At 45.3% G+C, this 17,946-nt stretch overlaps 1 protein-coding gene across 3 annotated transcripts in view; it reads right to left on the bottom strand.

The window, feature by feature from the left end:
- KCTD1 (potassium channel tetramerization domain containing 1) overlaps nt 1-17,612 on the bottom strand; it is a 104,262-nt gene extending 86,650 nt beyond the window's left edge. Inside the window, exon 1 of one of the 3 annotated variants that reach the window (XM_055558942.1) lies at nt 17,275-17,612. Coding sequence is in view for 1 of the 3 variants with exons in the window: in XM_055558941.1 (XP_055414916.1) it covers nt 15,134-16,927 (1,794 nt within the window). In the remaining 2 variants the exon portion in view is untranslated. Of the gene's footprint in view, nt 1-15,133; nt 16,928-17,274 lie in introns of those variants that run through there. The other 2 variants (XM_055558943.1, XM_055558941.1) reach the window with 2 other exon arrangements.
- Between the last annotated feature and the right edge of the window lie 334 nt (nt 17,613-17,946).

Genomic DNA, 17,946 nt, shown 5'->3' with positions numbered 1-17,946 from the left:
ATAAATGCAAAAGAAACAAAAGAGACCATAGCAAAAATCAACAAAGCCAAAAGCCGGTTCTTTGAGAGGATAAATAAAATTGACAAACCATTAGCCAGAATCATCAAGAAACAAAGGGAGAAAAATCAAATCAATAAAATAAGAAATGAAAATGGAGAGATCACAACAGACAACACAGAAATACAAAGATCATAAGAGACTACTATCAGTAATTATATACCAATAAAATGGACAATGTGGAAGAAATGGACAAATTCTTAGAAAAGTACAACTTTCCAAAACTGAACCAGGAAGAAATGGAAAATCTTAACAGACCCAGCACAAGCACGGAAATTGAAATTGTAATCAGAAATCTTCCAGCAAACAAAAGCCGAGGTCCAGACAGCTTCACAGCTGAATTCTACCAAAAATTTAAAGAAGAGCTAACACTTAGCCTACTCAAACTCTTCCAGAAAATTGCAGAGGAAGGTAAACTTCCAAACTCATTCTATGAGGCCACCATCACCCTAACACCAAAACCTGACAAAGATCCCACAAAAAAAGAAAACTACAGGCCAATATCACTGATGAACATAGATGCAAAAATCCTTAACAAAATTCTAGCAATCAGAATCCAACAACACATTAAAAAGATCATACATCATGACCAAGTGGGCTTTATCCCAGGAATGCAAGGATTCTTCAATATCTGCAAATCAATCAATGTAATACACCACATTAACAAATTGAAAAATAAAAGCCATATGATTATCTCAATAGATGCAGAGAAAGCCTTTGACAAAATTCAACATCCATTTATGATAAAAACTCTCCAGAAAGCAGGAATAGAAGGAACATACCTCAACATAATCAAAGCTATATATGACAAACCCAACAGCAAACATTATCCTCAATGGTGAAAAACTGAAAGCATTTCCCCTAAAGTCAGGAACAAGAAAAGGGTGCCCACTCTCACCACTACTATTCAACACAGTTTTGGAAGTTTTGGCCACAGCAATCAGAGCAGAAAAAGAAATAAAAGGAATCCAAATTGGAAAAGAAGAAGTAAAACTCTCACTGTTTGCAGATGACATGATCCTCTACATAGAAAACCCTAAAGACTCCACCAGAAAATTACTAGAGCTAATCAATGAATATAGTAAAGCTGTAGGATATAAAATCAACACACAGAAACCCCTTGCATTCCTATACACTAATAATGAGAAAATAGAGAAATTAAGGCAACAATTCCATTCACCAGTGCAACGAAAAGAATAAAATACCTAGGAATATATCTACCTAAAGAAACAAAAGACCTATATATAGAAAACTATAAAACACTGGTGAAAGAAATCAAAGAGGACACTAATAGATGGTGAAATATACCGTGCTCATGGATCAGAAGAATCAATATAGTGAAAATGAGTATACTACCCAAAGCAATCTATAGATTCAATGCAATCCCTATCAAGCTACCAACGGTATTTTTCACAGAGCTAGAACAAATAATTTCACAATTTGTATGGAAATACAAAAAACCTCGAATAGCCAAAGCAATCTTGAGAGAGAAAAATGGAACTGGAGGAATTAACCTGCCTGACTTCAGGCTCTACTACAAAGCCACAGTCATCAAGACAGTATGGTACTGGCACAAAGACAGAAATATAGATCAATGGAACAAAATAGAAAGCCCAGAGATAAACCCACACACCTATGGACACCTTATCTTTGACAAAGGAGGCAAGAATATACAATGGAGAAAAGACAATCTCTTTAACAAGTGGTGCTGGGAAAACTGGCCAACCACTTGTAAAAGAATGAAACTAGAACACTTTCTAAAACCATACACAAAAATAAACTCAAAATGGATTAAAGACCAGAAACTATAAAACTCCTATAGGAGAACATAGGCAAAACACTTTCCGACATAAATCACAGCAGGATCCTCTATGACCCACCTCCCAGAATATTGGAAATAAAAGCAAAAATAAACAAATGGGACCTAATTAAAATTAAAAGCTTCTGCACAACAAAGGAAACTATAAGCAAGGTGAAAAGACAGCCTTCGGAATGGAAGAAAATAATAGCAAATGAAGCAACTGACAAACAACTAATCTCAAAAATATACAAGCAACTCCTGCAGCTCAATTCCAGAAAAATAAACAACCCAATCAAAAAATGGGCCAAAGAACTTAACAGACATTTCTCCAAAGAAGACATACAGATGGCTAACAAACACATGAAAAGATGTTCAACATCACTCATTATCAGAGAAATGCAAATCAAAACCACTATGAGGTACCATTTCACACCAGTCAGAATGGCTGCGATCCAAAAGTCTACAAGCAATAAATGCTGGAGAGGGTGTGGAGAAAAGGGAACCCTCTTACACTGTTGGTGGGAATGCAAACTAGTACAGCCACTATGGAGAACAGTATGGAGATTCCTTAAAAAACTGGAAATAGAACTGCCTTATGATCCAGCAATCCCACTGCTGGGCATACACACTGAGGAAACCAGAAGGGAAAGAGACATGTGTACCCCAATGTTCATCGTAGCACTGTTTATAATAGCCAGGACACGGAAGCAACCTAGATGTCCATCAGCAGACGAATGGATAAGAAAGCTGTGGTACATATACACAATGGAGTATTACTCAGCCATTAAAAAGAATACATTTGAATCAGTTCTAATGAGGTGGATGAAACTGGAGCCTATTATACAGAGTGAAGTAAGCCAGAAAGAAAAACACCAATACAGTATACTAACACATATATATGGACTTTAGAAAGATGGTTAACGATAACCCTGAATGTGAGACAGCAAAAGAGACATAGATGTATAGAACAGTCTTTTGGACTCTGTGGGAGAGGGCGAGGGTGGGATGATTTGGGAGAATGGCATTGAAACATGTATAATATCATATGTGAAATGAATCGGCAGTCCAGGTTCGATGCATGATACAGGATGCTCGGGGTTGGTGCACTGGGATGACCCAGAGGGATGGTGTGGGGAGGGAGGAGGGAGGAGGGTTCAGGATGGGAAACACGTGGACACCTGTGGCGAATTCATGTTGATGTATGGCAAAACCAATACAATATTGTAAAGTAATTAGCCTCCAATTAAAATAAATAAATTTATATTAAAAAAATAAAATAAATCAAATTGTGTATTTTTAATGAAATGGGTAATTGTATTGAACACTGTAGACATGTTGTCAATACTTGTAAGTCATTTCAGCTTTTTCAAGATCTACTTAAAAGACAGTCCAAAATTAATCCTTAATTTTTAAATTATCCTCTTCATGGTATAAAGGAGAGAATGAAAGCTTGTGGATTTAATTTTATTTTTATATTTTAATGAGTTACACACTGGCTCAACAGGGATATCTAGAATTTAACATGCATTTTTCTATATAAACTTTAAAGTTATTCTTTGCCTTTTGTTTTTCATTATTTTGTCGTTACCACAGATGGGGGTTTTCCAGCTGGTTTATTTGCATATTTCCATTCTTTCACCTGTGTTTATAAATATTTTGTGGGTTTTTTATGGGGGGGATCCTCTGTTTTAGCTCAACAAGAGAATACTGAGGATCAACTGGAAATTGTATACTGCCCCTCTACTTTTCCTGTACCCTGTCAGTAATCTCTAATCAACCGAAATTTTTAAAATCTATTAGTTGCTGAGCACTTACTATGTATGGGCTTTTACCACTCACAGCAGGAATGCAGTCAATCCTCTGTGTCTATGGGCACCCAGAGTTTCAATCAACTGCAAATCAAAAGTATTTAAAAATATTGCAAAAATCACTCCAGAAACTTGAATTTGGGCTTCCGTCTATGGGGTTGCACAGAGTCGGACACGACTGAAGTGACTTAGCAGCAGCAGCAGCAGCAACAACTGTTTAAGAACATTTACATTGTATTTATAACTACTTACATGGCATTTACATGGCATCAGGCATTAGTAATCTAAAGATGATGCAATGTTTAGGGAGGACATTTACCAGTTATATGCAAATATGACACCACTTTATACAAGGGACCTGAGCATCCCAGGGGGTTCTGGAACCCATTCTCTGAGGATACCGAGGAACAAGTGGACTGCCACCTAAGAGAAGGGGAACTAAGTAACCTGCCCAGGGATAATTCAGCTTAACTTTAATTTGGTCTCTCCTTTGGGCGGTCTAATTAGAACTGATGGAGAATGTTGGTTTTGCTCCAAATGTCCAGTAAGATCGGAGGCACTTTAGCTACTTGCCTTCCCTCTACTTTTTTGCTACTGTGCCTTTTCCCTTCTCACTAAAGTGTCCTGTAAACCTTGTGTTACCCATTGTCACAATTAAAAGGGCTACATGTCTGCAGCCGTCACTTCCCAGCGAGGTTCCTGCAGGAAAAAGTTGGGTGACTCCAAGACAGCAGTGCCCGGGCACTTCGCCTCTACCGCCTGGGCGGGAGCTGGCGGCCAAGGGCAGCTGCCAGGAAAAGCCTCCGTGGGAAGTCTGTCATCCCATGCCAAGAGGTAAAGCCTTGCCCCATAAAGTACCTCAGCATTATTAAACATTTTCTATTTGTCAGGCACTTTATTGTCATTTTTATTGGCTCTTTTTACTAGTCATAACTGCATCAGAACTGTATACACTCTTTCTTTTAATTAAGTGCTTTGGCTCAAGTGGGAAAAGACAGAACTATACAGCTCTCCGTGGGGGTCAGTCCTCAACCACTGCAGGAGGGGGGACTTCAGGAGCTGGGCTTCACTGTGAGGAAAGATCCCCCCCAGTCAGTCTGGCTGGAGCTGTCAGCCACTGACATCTGGAGCACTGCTGGACCATTCTACTTCACCCTGATCCAGAATGTTCTTTTGGACTGTCCTAAAACACCAAAAGCACGAAAATCACATTAAGACTCTTTCAGTTTTTAAAAGACACATCCATCCACATACTTGTGCTTCAGTGTACTTTTTTTTTTCTTTCTTCAGTGCCTGACAGCAATGCTTTTATAACTTCAGCTAAGGAATTCCCTGGTAGTCCAGCGGTTAGGACTCTGTGCTCTCACTGCCAAAGGCACAGGTTCAATCCCTGGTCAGGGAACTAAGATCCTGCAAGCCATGAGGTGTAGCTAAAAAACACAAACAAAACAAAACAACCTTCAGCTATACATGACAGCCCCAAAAGTAGCACTGTAAAAGGGCCCAAACCTAGACTTGGAACTTAACTCCTCGGGAACGAGGTGAACTTGAGAAACTGCCTAACCTCTCTAAGGGTCAGTTTTCCTCATCTGGAGGATGGGTATAATTCCAGCTCCTACCCTTCCCCTTCATGTTTTTTTGTATAACATCTTGACTCTGCCTAGATCACCACTCACATCCCAAAGAGTGGTTCTAAAATCCATCACTCGAGATATCACAGGACTTATCACACGTTGGGTCACTTATCTGCCTCCTCCACAAAGCTGAGTCGTCCCAAGACAAGGAGTTTATCTGTGTCCCCACAGTCTACCCAACCCAGTAACTGACACTAGGAAGGGCCCTGCAGAGCTTCCTTAGAATGAAATCACATATTAAAAAGCTCTTTGCAACCTGTAAAGCACTATTCTTAGGTACCTCAGACGTGGCAGCCTACTTCATGCTGGGACAGCTAAGACAGCCATGAACTAAGGCTTTCCCACAAAAGGTCACAGCAATGAGAAGGCTTACATTTTGACAAGGCAAGATTTTATTTCTTCTGAGAATTTACATTTTTCTCCTCACACACTTTTAAGGTTTAAATGTTTAGTCTTGGTCAGGCCACCTTTGGTCCCATTCCTTAGAAAGCAATACACACGCTGTTTACTCCCCAGGCTTTACTGGTGAACAGCCAATAGCTGGGCCAAGTCCCTCCCCTCCATCAGGTCCCCCTCCTGACTTGCCTACTGCAGTTTACACTGTAGGTATTCCCACTGTCACTTCTCCAGCGTCTTCCTTTAACTATGTCTAAGTTATTTTTTACCTTCAAATTCCTGTCCTTGCACACAGTAAGTGCTCAATAAATGAATCCTACTTTCAGAGTTATTTTGTATAACATCTTGACTTTTCCTAGATCACCACTCACAACCCAAGGGATGGTTCTAAAATCCATCACTCGAGATAGTAGTTAAATGCACAAAAAGGACTTAGGATTCCACGATCCTTTTTGTAAGTTTAAAAAAAAAAATAAACTTGAGAGACATACCTGGAAATTCACCATCCCTCCTCCTTAAAAAATAATCCTGAAACTAGTGAAATCACCAGCACTATGAACACCCTACTATTAGTTTTAAAAAAAGGCAATGTGTGATGGAACATCATGTTGAGAAGAAAAGAAAATGAAGCTAGCATAATCCATTTTCTAATATTCTTGTTACACTTTTATTTAGGTCCCCGTGTTTCTGCAGCAACATGTTTCCCACTGAAAAATAAATACACTGCCAGTCTCTCATGTTTTTCTGGAGTAAAAAACAGTGAAATATTTGTTCAAGATGGAAAGAAAATAGCTAAAGTCTATTTATATATAATTTTGTCAGGAAAAAGTCACAAGATAGAAACCAACACTCTAGATGAGCTGGCTTAATGAAATTAATGGAAGTATTAAAGTTATTAATAATTAATATAACTCTAAAACCCACAAACTTATACTATTGGGACTACAATACTGTGATTATTTGAAGAGCAAACTAGAGGTAACAGATCCTGTATCATCACAGAGATCCTTTCTTATTTTATAACAGCGCTCACTCTGTCAAATTAAAACAAGGCAGAAGAGATCACTAATTGGTCAGAAATGCTGCATCTGAACACCAAGCAATTACCCTGATTCTGCAGTCTATTCAAAACATGTGTTAGTACTAGTACACATCAACTTTAAGTAAAATTTCGATTGATTTTATATAGTCTCCAAGACCAAAGAATTAGAAAATGATAATCCACTTACGCCGGGAGGGAAACACAACAATATAAAGAAGATGTAGGCAAATACAGGCCCTACTTCTAAAATACTGGAATTAAAATTTATGAAAGTTATTGTCAAAACAACCTTTATAACGTTTTAAGACTATGTATTATGACTGCTTCCCCTAATCCCAAACCATTCCAAATAAAATTTACCCTCTTGTGAAAAGCTTAGATTTCCATCTAAGCCAACTTTTGTAAATCCCCTGGAGTCTGGGCAGCAATTTCGCCTCCAGAGGGTACCTCCTACCCCCTCTAGCAATGGGAAGGGTCTGCAGAACAAACTCAGAAGAAAAGTGTAGAATCTCAAAGAAAAGTAGAGGGGAGGAAAAAAACGGCTTTGGTGTGAAGGACACCTGGATGGACAGCTGGAGGTGAGTGAGAGGGAGGGGGTCTGGGAGAGCCACAGTGCCAGAAGCTTCCGGGGATCGCCCACCTCCTAGGAGACCAGAGGGTGTGCTACTGGCCTGCGGCAACGGACGCCCCAGGAGGCAGCAGGGCCTGTGCAGCATCTGGATGAGCTATTCACAAGAGAAACACTCAAGACTGAGGCTGGGACTTCATCAGCAAGATCAGCCGTTTTTCATGTGTTCATCAAACGCTCCAGAGTTAAGCAATTTTCAAACAGTAATTCGTTTAACACTGATGGAGGTGAGGATGACCACTGTCCCCATGTGATTCAGGAGGGAACCAAAGCGCAGGCTGGTTCTGGGCAGAGCTGAGATTTATCGCTGGCAGTCTGGCCCCAGAGTCTGCTCTTAACATGCTCTGTGATGGGGCGTCTCAAAGAGTATGGCTGATACTGTCCCCAGATTCGGCAGAGGCTGGGACCACATGCAGCCAAATGGAAGCATGGTAAGTGGAAATACTCTGTGTTCCCTTTTTTTTTTTTTGCTGTATTTTAATAAGTTCTTACGTTGCTCTAGCAAAGCACCTAAGGCCGTGATATGAATCTAATGTTATATCATCTTCTCTTTACTGGATTATTTTATATGAACAGCTAAGGGTTGTGGAATCAACAGCCCATGGATTTTAAAAGCAGACTCCGGAATCTGACAGTCCTGGATTCAAATCCCAGCATAGTCACTAACCAGTTTTTAGACCTTCAGGGAATTAAGTCAGCATCTATTAACCTTGGATTCCTCCTTTGTAAAGTGGAAATAATAACCACAACTCCTTGAAGGACTATGTGAAGATTAAATTAGACCAAGTAGCCCACTACTCCCAAGTGATGCAGAGGCTGCCGGTCGGGGGGGCTAGTTTAAAGCCCTCGGTTCATCTTGGTTATTATTAATACTAATGATTACACTCCACTTCCTGACTACAGAGTCAGTCAGAGGTTGAGACAGTTGACATCCGACTCTGCAAGGAGGGAATCACGGTTGTGTCTGGACTGCAGCCCAGTGACATGACAGCCTTGCAGCCTCACGCCTCCTCCCTTCACTCCTGCCTCGATCTGGTCCAACTGTCCACCCAGAACGGCAAAGAAGCCAGGATGGTGAACCAACTCAACGTCTGTAACTTCCTTAAAAACTACATGCCAAAAAACCACAGCAAGTTTAGGTATCAGAACTAATCCACAAGCTCAAGAGCCCACGTGGGACCCAGCGCTATAAATCATAGTTTCCTTTGTCTTGTGTAAAGAGAGGAGGGATGGAGATGCATGGTGAGAGCCTGGACTGAACTAGGTGAATTAAGCTGGATGGGGGACACAAAATAAAACTAGAAATCGAAAATTATAAGCTTCCAAACTAGTCTTGACATTTGGGAACCGAATTATTCACAAAGGAAGCAACACTTATCTCTGCCATTCTCCCACATTCCTTTCCGAATTCCTCTCCTTTCTTCCCAGAAGCCTACAGCCGGATGGTCTCATAAATCTGTCAACCCTTTGCAGGTAGCGTATTTTTGCCTCCTTCTGTATGTGCCTAGAGCTTCCCTGGTGGCTCAGGTGGTAAAGAATGCAATGGGGGAGACCTGGGTTCAATCCCTGGGTTGGGAAGATCCCCTGGAGAAGGGAATGGCCACTCACTCCAGTATTCTTGCCTGGACAACTCCATGGACGGCTACAGTCCATGGGGGTCACAATGAATCGGACACAACTGAGCGACTAACACTTTCGAGTCCACTTTCTTTCCTTACAGATCAAATCAAACCACCTGTCTGCCAGGGTTCATGGCCAGGTGACCATCAGAAAGCAGTAATCCAGGGAGTGAAGGAGTCTAGATATTTCCAGGAAGGCTTGCCTTACAAAGATGATTTTCAAAGTCTATACTTGGGTGGAGATGGGGCTGTTGATGGGGGAAAAACTGAGAGGGGCTGGCAGGTGCCCAGGGCTCTCCTCAAAGTCTCCCCAGTTTCTGAGGATTGCAGAAAAGGACTAGACATAGGAGATGCTTACACCACCCCTGCCTTCACACCTTGGGGACCTCATTGTACCCTCCTCACCCATATTACCAAACTCATTGCCTGGAAGGCCCACGGAAGCTGAACTGCTTCCAGCTGCTAAACACGAATCACAAATCTCAGAAAGCAGTGGGTTTCCAGAAAAAGGAAGTTGCCACTGGGGTCTGCAAAGCAGCACAAGAGCAAACTGCTGTGACAAGACCTCCAATTAAAGCTCAGACACTCTGGCCTTCCAATCCTGGAAGACGTCACCCACACCCATTTGTTTCTGTGACCCAAGACTGGGACAAATTTAGGATATAATAAAAAAGATAATCAGTCTCAGTCTCTAAGAGAGAGTTTGCTGTCAGATACAAAAGGATCTTTTTTTAGGGGAAAAAGAAAAGGTTTCATCAGATTGTTAACACATAAGCCAAAAGGAATAAAGTCTGACTGTAAAGAAAGTGTTGAACAGAAAGCCAAGCAGAATTACTGAAAACCTAAAACACATCTAATTAGGTTGGGCCTCCAGTAGCCCAAGGGGATTCAATGGGGTCTACCGTCTAGTTCATATAGTCATGGGTGCCAGGTAAACCCCACATGCAGGTTCAGCTTCAGCCCATAGCCCCCTGCTCTAGTGAGACATCTCAAAAAGTTAAAACGCCTACTTATTTCTAGACCATAAGCAGCTCATTCTCTTCTCGAAGGAGAATAGACAAAGAGGAACTTTCGCAACTCTGGAAACCCAGAGGGCCTACAACTTTACGAGTTCATCTGTTTCTCCCGCAATGTTCGCGCATCAAGCAGAGTCACTTCAGCTTGAAAGCCCTTCCTCTGAATCCACTCCTCTTGGCAACCCTTAGCAGGTAGCAAGAGGTTCAGGTAACAATGGCTGAGTGGAAGTCAGCATCTTTAGAAAACCACTAGTATTAAATAAAAACATCAGCACAATGTTTCAAATTCTAAAGCTATGTTTTCTTTCTTTCATTTCCGTTTATCAGAGGCAATTTAACTTCATCACTTCCCACCTCTCTACCCCGTATCTAAATTCTCCAAAGGAGGACTTCCCTGGCAGTCTGGTGGTTAAGACTCTGCGTTTCCAATGCAGGGAGCGCAGATTTGCTCCCTGTTCACAGAACTAAGATCCCACATCCCTCAGGGTATGGGGGTGGGGGCAGCAAAAAAAATTCTCCAGAGAAGTCTTTCAAATGGCATCCTAACTAATTGGTACGATGCAGTGAATGACTGAATGATCAAAGAGAAGTTTAAAGAAAAAAAAAGAAAAGTTCTAGATACCTAGTCTATATGTCTGGTCCTAAGATTTTCAACACAGGTAACCACAGAGCAACTTCTGTATCAACTTTCTTTTGAAATGGTGATGCAGACACCAAATGATAACTCGAAAGTGAACTTTTCATAAATCACTGAAATGGAGCTTTGGCCTAAATCAAGGTGAAAATGTAAGAGGTCTCATATACAACATGCAGTCCCATTTGAAGAAACGCTTCTTGCTTGAAATCTGTCTACAGTGATGAAAGGATGGCCTTTTACGTAACATTTGTCAGGGGAGCCAGATTTTAAATCAAGGTGATCCTAAGATTTACATTTAGATGACTGGCATCCACTTTTCCCTTTGGCAGCAAATAGTTTTTCTCCCTTTTCTGGATTAGATTTGATAGTGAGCTGACGTGTGTGCATGCACGCACACTCAGTCGCTCGTCGTGTCTGACTCTTTGTGGCCCCATAGACTATAGCCTGCCAGGCTCCTCTGTCCATGTGATTTTCCAGGCAGGAATACTGGAGTAAGCTGCCCATGATATATATGTGGGTTTGTATCAATTTAAAACAACACACCTGAGTACTCATGGCAATATTAATACAAAAGAGTAAAATTACAGATTTCTTTCCCAAATGACTTGCAAAAACAGACTTTCAAAACATTGAGTGTTTTACCTTTTAACTGTCTTTATTTTAATCTCCTTTAATATTTAATGAGGCCAAAATCTTGCCAGTGAGACTACTTGCCAAGTGGAAAATGATTAATTTATAAGGATTTCTGGTACCAAAGCCAAAATAGTAGGTGTTCAGTAATTGTTTCCTAAAAGAACGAAGAAACTTCCATTACTTAGGCTAATGCCACTTAGTTCCTTTACCAATTTGAACTTTCTATAAAGGAGAGCAAACATTCCTGCATGAGAAAAAAGAATACAGCCACAAAGTATTATTAAAAATCAGGAAAACATCCATTTTACACAAGGTGGTTAATCCTAACCGCTCCAGATAACCCACCGTTGACGTAACTGTTAAACACCCTTCTGTCTCAACTGAGGAGCTTGCCAGATGGCTCAGTGGTCAAGAACCCTCTTTGCAATGCAGGAGACGTGGGTTTGATCCCTGGGTCAGGAAGATCCTCTCCTGGAAGAGGAAATAGCAACCCACTCCAGAATTCTTACCGGGATAATCCCATGGACAGAGGAACCTGGCAGGCTACAGTCCGTGGGGTTGCAAAGAGTTGGACATGACTGAGCATGAACGTACCTTTCACATTTACAGAAGTTTGAGTTCACCTTTAAGACAAAAAAAAAAGAGTATCCCGCCTGCCTAGTCTCCAAAACAAAACAGGACTTTGGCAATTATTTCAATGACACGTAAAATGCATGTTTTTTTTCACGTAAGTAGTTAGAACGAATATTCCTTCTCTCTTCCTGCATGACAGAACCTGAATGAAGACTGGATTTCCAAGTGCTGTCAGCATCCAGCTTCTTCAAAGGCAAGGTCATGAACCACTGGGTGTGTCCCACGGGGAAGCTGCTCTAATTTTCAGCTTGGAAATTTGAAGGACAGACTCTGGTCCCTAGTGAAGTCAATGAAACAGAAAACACTGGACGTGTACCACCAACCCCAGAATCTCGCCACTGATAGGTTTCCTACTTACAGAATTCCTTAAAAGTATTTCTGGAGGTAATCTGGGTTAGGGTCAAGAAACTTCAACTGAGGACACCTTTCTCACAAGTTTACAAATGCTGCCAAGTGTTGAAGAGGCAAGAAAAATGCCACATTTTCATGCAAAGAGAACAGCTATGAAGAGGCTGAATAGGAGACGCGCTAAGCCTTTAAATATGTACCATGTAATCATCTGGGAGTTAGGAAGTTGTACCAGTAAGGAGATCATCTTAGACACAACAGCCTTGGGGTGGAGGAGGGGAGAGAACTAAGACCATCTCTTACTTTGAACACAGACATTCAAGAGATTAAAGAGTCAATCAGTTAAGGTAACCATCACAACCACCAAGCCTCCACCCCCTTCAAAATTAAATAAAGCCAGGAACTTCACATGAGTCAAAGAATCACAAATTCCATAATCTTCATTAATCCTTACGTGCATTCATTTGTCAACCAGTCCCATAAGTAATACACTTATGAACACCCTCAAGAAGTAAAAGAGTAAATGCATTTACAGTAACAGGCTCTTCATTTGCTGAGAAACTTCAGATACGATGCAAGACTCAAACAGGGAGTCACTGGTCATCAAGCAGTCCTTAGTGGAATTCAGTGTGACTCCACTTGATAAGATCTAGCCTGCCTAAAGTTAGACAGCCTATGTTTTATAGTTAAGTAATAATGACTGAACCTCGAGGTACACAGGGTATTTCCTGCAGATTAATGACCAGCCAAAGGAGCTGCCGACCTAAAGTGATGCCTTAGGCCAGCAACCCCAGCCAGTCATTAAACCCCAGGAAATGCCCTGAACCTCAATACTGATTTGAGTAAATACAGGAGGAAAAAGTTTAATATCAGCTTTGTACTTACATTGAACATGCATTTCATACTTAGAATGCTCAGGCTTTTGAAGGGAATTCTACAGAAGTTACTAAATAGTTCCCTTAAACTTCTTAATGCTGATGAAAAAAATTTTTACTCTAACATTAGCGAAAGCAAAGAAACTTTTTGTAGTGTTTTAACTGCAAAGGACTTAGCTAAGATACTGTTTGAAAGGCATAGTGATAACATAACCAACATATGGACATATGGACACTCCAATCTATATTTAACTTGGGAGTTACCTAACAAGAGACTCAAGAATAAAAGCATCAGTGTCCAGGTTTATAGAAATGACTGATCTCACTCAGTTAAAATAAAAGACTGTGGCGGAGTGCTGTAATTCTTAGAACAAAACCAAGCCAACAAAAACAAAGGTCCCTCATCTTTTGCGGATCTTAAGTCAGGATTCCATGTGACACTAGAGTCAAAAAATCAGTAGACAGATGCCAGGGGACCAACTGCTTCACTGTTATTTCAAGCAGATAGGTACTTTAATAAATTCTCTTAGGCTTTTAACTCTTAATCAGGTGCTACTTGAAATCAGGACATTTTAAGGGTTTTACTTTATCAGAAGAATCTGATCATTTATTTCTGCTTTCAAAGAAAAAGCAAATCCAAAGTCTCCATCCTTCCAACTCCCTAAACCACCTCTGTTTAGAAACTGCGCGCTACAAGCACAGAGAGACACACAGCCTCCGGGTCTCCTGTATCTTAGAGAACTCTGGTGTTTATAGTATACCCTTTCTCAGTTGGCCTTGAGGCTTGCTGATTAGCCAGTAAGAGTCTGAAAGGGTCAGTTTATCCAGAACTGGAATTTCCACTTTGGAAAAAGCATAGAGGTACCTGACATCTGTGCCCTGAAAGGCCTGCCCTACACCCCCAAACTCAGGGCCAAGCTGTAAAAACCCAGGGGCTACTCCTGTCTGAAAAAGACAGGAGGGTCCCCAAGGACCTCTGCTTTTTGGCTCCTACAGCACAGTATCCAAAAGATGAACTTAGCTTTAAAAGAATATGAATATATTCTTCTAGGAAAAATAGTAAGACAAATATCCAACTGAACCTCTAATCTCAACCCAGAAGTCTAACCACTTAGAATTAAATAATTTTAATGTTCAAACAGCTCCCTTATCTTTGTTAAGGATCCTGAAGCCCAGAGAGGTAAAGTGATTTACCCGAGGTGGCTCAACTTCTGAGCTAGCTTACTTCAGATTTCTTTCCATTCTAATCTGCTGTTATCTCAACTGTCTATCTTGCCATCACTTAACTGCGCCCTAGGACCAACAGCTCCATGGCGCTAGGAAAGAGCAAAGTTCCAGTGCCCACACAGCCCAGCACATAAAGCATGCTCCAACCGGGAAACTGGTGGCAGTACAGACAGTACCTTTCCAAACCATCAACAAGTGACTTAGCTGATGAAAACGACATCCCAAACTGCTTTACATTCAACTACACGGCACAGTATAAACTGGCACTCACCCACCACTCTCCAAAATCCGCCTCTTACAGGAAGTGGGAATGGCATGTCTGAGTTATAAATAATCATTTATAACTGCTTTTCTACCTTCATAAGTTAGTGTGAATATGTACTAGAGTATTTTAATGGTTGCTTTATGCAAAGGTAGTTTAAGTAACTGCTTCATTTAGAGGCACAGTATTCCTGCACGCTTTGCCGTCTAAAACCCAGACATTCAATGGAGGGTTGAGCCGACCCTTTTGTTCTGTGAACTCTTAAGTTTTCAGCGTTACTGCGCAGCAGGGAGTGTTAGGTAGCTGGCCCTGTCAACAGCCTTTACGGTTAGGTGGAAACTTTCCTGAAAAGCGTCAAGAGAGTTAAGCTTCTAACAGTGAAATCAAATCCGATTCAGCTTATCTGCTACTTTGAAAAACTTCCCCCGCCCCCCACCAACCCAGGCGTGCGTGAGACCAAGTTAGTCTCCAAGTGGTACCAGAGAAACACTTCATGCACAGACTTTGGTTTGGTTACCTGGGTGGGGGAAACAATAGCAGGTGAAACTATTGTGGGAGAATTGCTGCTTCTGTGCCCATTGGCTTCCGGAAGAAGAGGCAGGGGGTCGTGTTTCACCGAAACCACTACCACCGCGTCCACAGGCTCCGAGGGGCGGATACAAAGTCTTTTAGGGGAAGAGGGGCCGCACATCTCCCCCGACCCGAACACCGACTCGTACAGGGCGCGCTTGGGCGCAGCCTCCGATTTCACGTCGGGCCCGACCTGGCTGTCTCTGGGGAGGATATAGGTGTTCCCCAGCGAGGGCGGCTGGGGGCGGTGGTGGTGGGAGGGATGGGTGGGGGGCTGGTGGGAGTGGTGGCGAGCCGCCCCGTTCAGAGCCTCAGCGTAGCAGCCCTGCGGGGCAGGCGAGCCCAGTTTGGTACCGATGCCGGCGATGCTGTTGAGCGTGGCGATGGAGACGGCGCCGATGCAGTGGTTGGTGTAGGTCTTGGAGAGTTTGGCCGCCTTGGAGAGCATCTGCATCCTGGTGCCCAGCAAGTTCTTGCCGATGGCTTTGTTCTCGTACCAAGTCACATCGCCCTCGCTGCAGTGGTCCCGGGGCCGCTGGAAGAACGCCTTGCACAGGGGGTTGCGCTTCGACAAGTACTTTACGAAGCTGGCATAGGGGCAGAACTCGGTGCCCGTCTCGTACATGCGCGGCAAGTTCTCCTCGTCGCTGCTCTCGGCGCGCTTCTTGCTCCACGACGAAGAGCGCGACTTGTGGTAGGGCCCGAGGGACTTGAAGTAGACGAACTTGCGGCCATCCTCGTCCATGGCCAGCCCGAAGGAGTCCTCCTCCAGCTCGCGCTGATTCTCGCGGCCGCGCGTGCAGAAGTACATGCACGTCTCGAACCAGACCTTGTTGAGCAGCCCGAAGGGCGTGTTGGTGCTGAAGACGCTGGAGGTGTAGAGCTTGCGCAGGTCGGCGCGCGTGATGGCTTGCTTCTGCACCACCGGCCCCGCGCCCTGCTCCTCGAGCTTGCGGATGACCGCGGCCAGCGTCAGGTTGGCGCTGCGCAGCTCGGGGTCCTTGGTGAGGTCGAGCGTGCGGCAGTACGGGGGCTCGTTGAGGTAGCGGTTGAGGGAGCTGCGGATGCTGATGAGCGACGACTTGCTGTAGAGCTGGCCGCTCTTGGAGCGGGCCTCGGCGTAGAAGGAGCGCAGCACGCGGCACAGCGCCCCCTTGTCCATGGTCTCGAAGTCCGGGCTTTGCGCCTTCTCGCTCAGGTATTCCCGGAAGATGCGCACGGCGTAGCGGGTGGCCAGCCGGGTGTTCTCGCTCAGCCGGGCCCGCTCGGGGCGCTGCAGCACGTCGGGGTCCAGCTCGGCGCCGGCCCCGGGCGGCCCGCCGCGGGCCCGGGGCGCCAACAGTCGCGGCGGCGCCTCGGGCTCCAGCGCGGCGCTCTGGTCCATATTGATCCTATGGACCGGCTCGGGCTCCAGCTCCTCCCCGGCCGAGTCCTCGGGCTCTAGGGGCTCGTCCCAGTCCAGCCCCATCTCCTCCTCCTCCTCCTCGTCCTCCTCCAGCCCCCCACCTCCGTCCTCCTCCTCCTCGTCCCCCGTTATCTGCACCTCCTGGATCTCGTCCTCCTCCTCGTCTTCCTCCTCCTCCTCGCCCGCGCTGCAGTAGTGCGGGCGGCCGTGGCGGCGGCCGCGGCCCCCCACCCCGCGCTCGCCCTCGCCCCGCTCCCCATTGTTCTCGGCGGCGGCGGCGGCGGCGCTGCCGCCCGCGCTGGTGTTACAGTCCCCGCTGCCAGGCATTCTCGCCATATTGCCGTCTCTCTGCCAGTCCTCGGGCAGGGCGCATGCGCTATATTGGACCGCAGCGCTGAGAGCTTTTGTGTTTAATGACCTTCAGCTACCGGGAGGCAAAGCCGGGCTCTTAAAGGAGCCGCGCGCCAATTGTCAGTTCGGAGCGCGGCTCCGGAGGGGCAGCGGCGCGCGGGGGATGGAGGGGTAGGGAGGCGGGGGTACGTTAGACAGGCAGCGCGTAAGGACCGAGGCTGGCTGGACCCTCTTCCTCCCCCACCCCTCTCCCCACTCCGAAGAAAACTTTGAAGGCGGGGGGAGGAAGGGGAGGGAGAGCTGTCGATGGGGGTGAAACACTCCCAACTTACCCTCTGGCTGAGTGGCGCGCGGGCCCGGGCGGGAGCGAGGGAGGGCCGGCTGAGAGGGCGGGGCGGTCTCGCTTCTCTAAGTAATGCCCGAGGAGCAGTGCCCCTTCCACCGCCCCCTCATTGCCCCCCGGAGCCGGGGGTTCGGGGAGGCGGCTGCACCGGGCGGGCCGCGGATGCTGCTTCGAGAAGCCCGTGTCTGGGGCCGCCCGGAACGGAGCGGAGCAGGCAGGTTAATGAGCAGGGTGGAGGAGGCACGGCGAGGCCCCGCACCCTCTCTGCGCCCGCGGCCAGGGCGCAGCGGGCGAGGCTTGGGAGCGGGATGGGGCTGGCGGCAGCGGCGGCTCCCCCACCTACTGGCTGGGGGCGAGGCGCGGGGGCCTGGGGCCAGCCGCAAGGCTCCCAGCTCTCTTTCCGACTATTGCAAAGGAGCGAAACACGCCCCACGTCAGCCTCATCCCTTTCGACTTTTCCAACAGCCACTTTTAAGCTGTCATTAAAGACCTGGGGCGCTCCCCGTAGGTCTGGGGCAAGTCCGCGCCGGTCCAGCCAGCCTGGGGAAGGAGCAAAGGCAGAAAGACTGGGAGGGGCGGGTGGGAGGGGACACGCGGGGGAGAGGCGCTCGAGACCCCAGGGACCCCTCCCCACCCGCCCAGGCCACCGCCCTCCTGCCTC

This window comes from Bubalus kerabau, chromosome 21, assembly GCF_029407905.1.
Source record: "Bubalus kerabau isolate K-KA32 ecotype Philippines breed swamp buffalo chromosome 21, PCC_UOA_SB_1v2, whole genome shotgun sequence".
NCBI classification, from domain to species: domain Eukaryota; kingdom Metazoa; phylum Chordata; class Mammalia; order Artiodactyla; family Bovidae; genus Bubalus; species Bubalus kerabau.
Note: the sequence above shows the minus strand (reverse complement) of the source record. Positions and strands in the feature narration are given on the sequence as shown.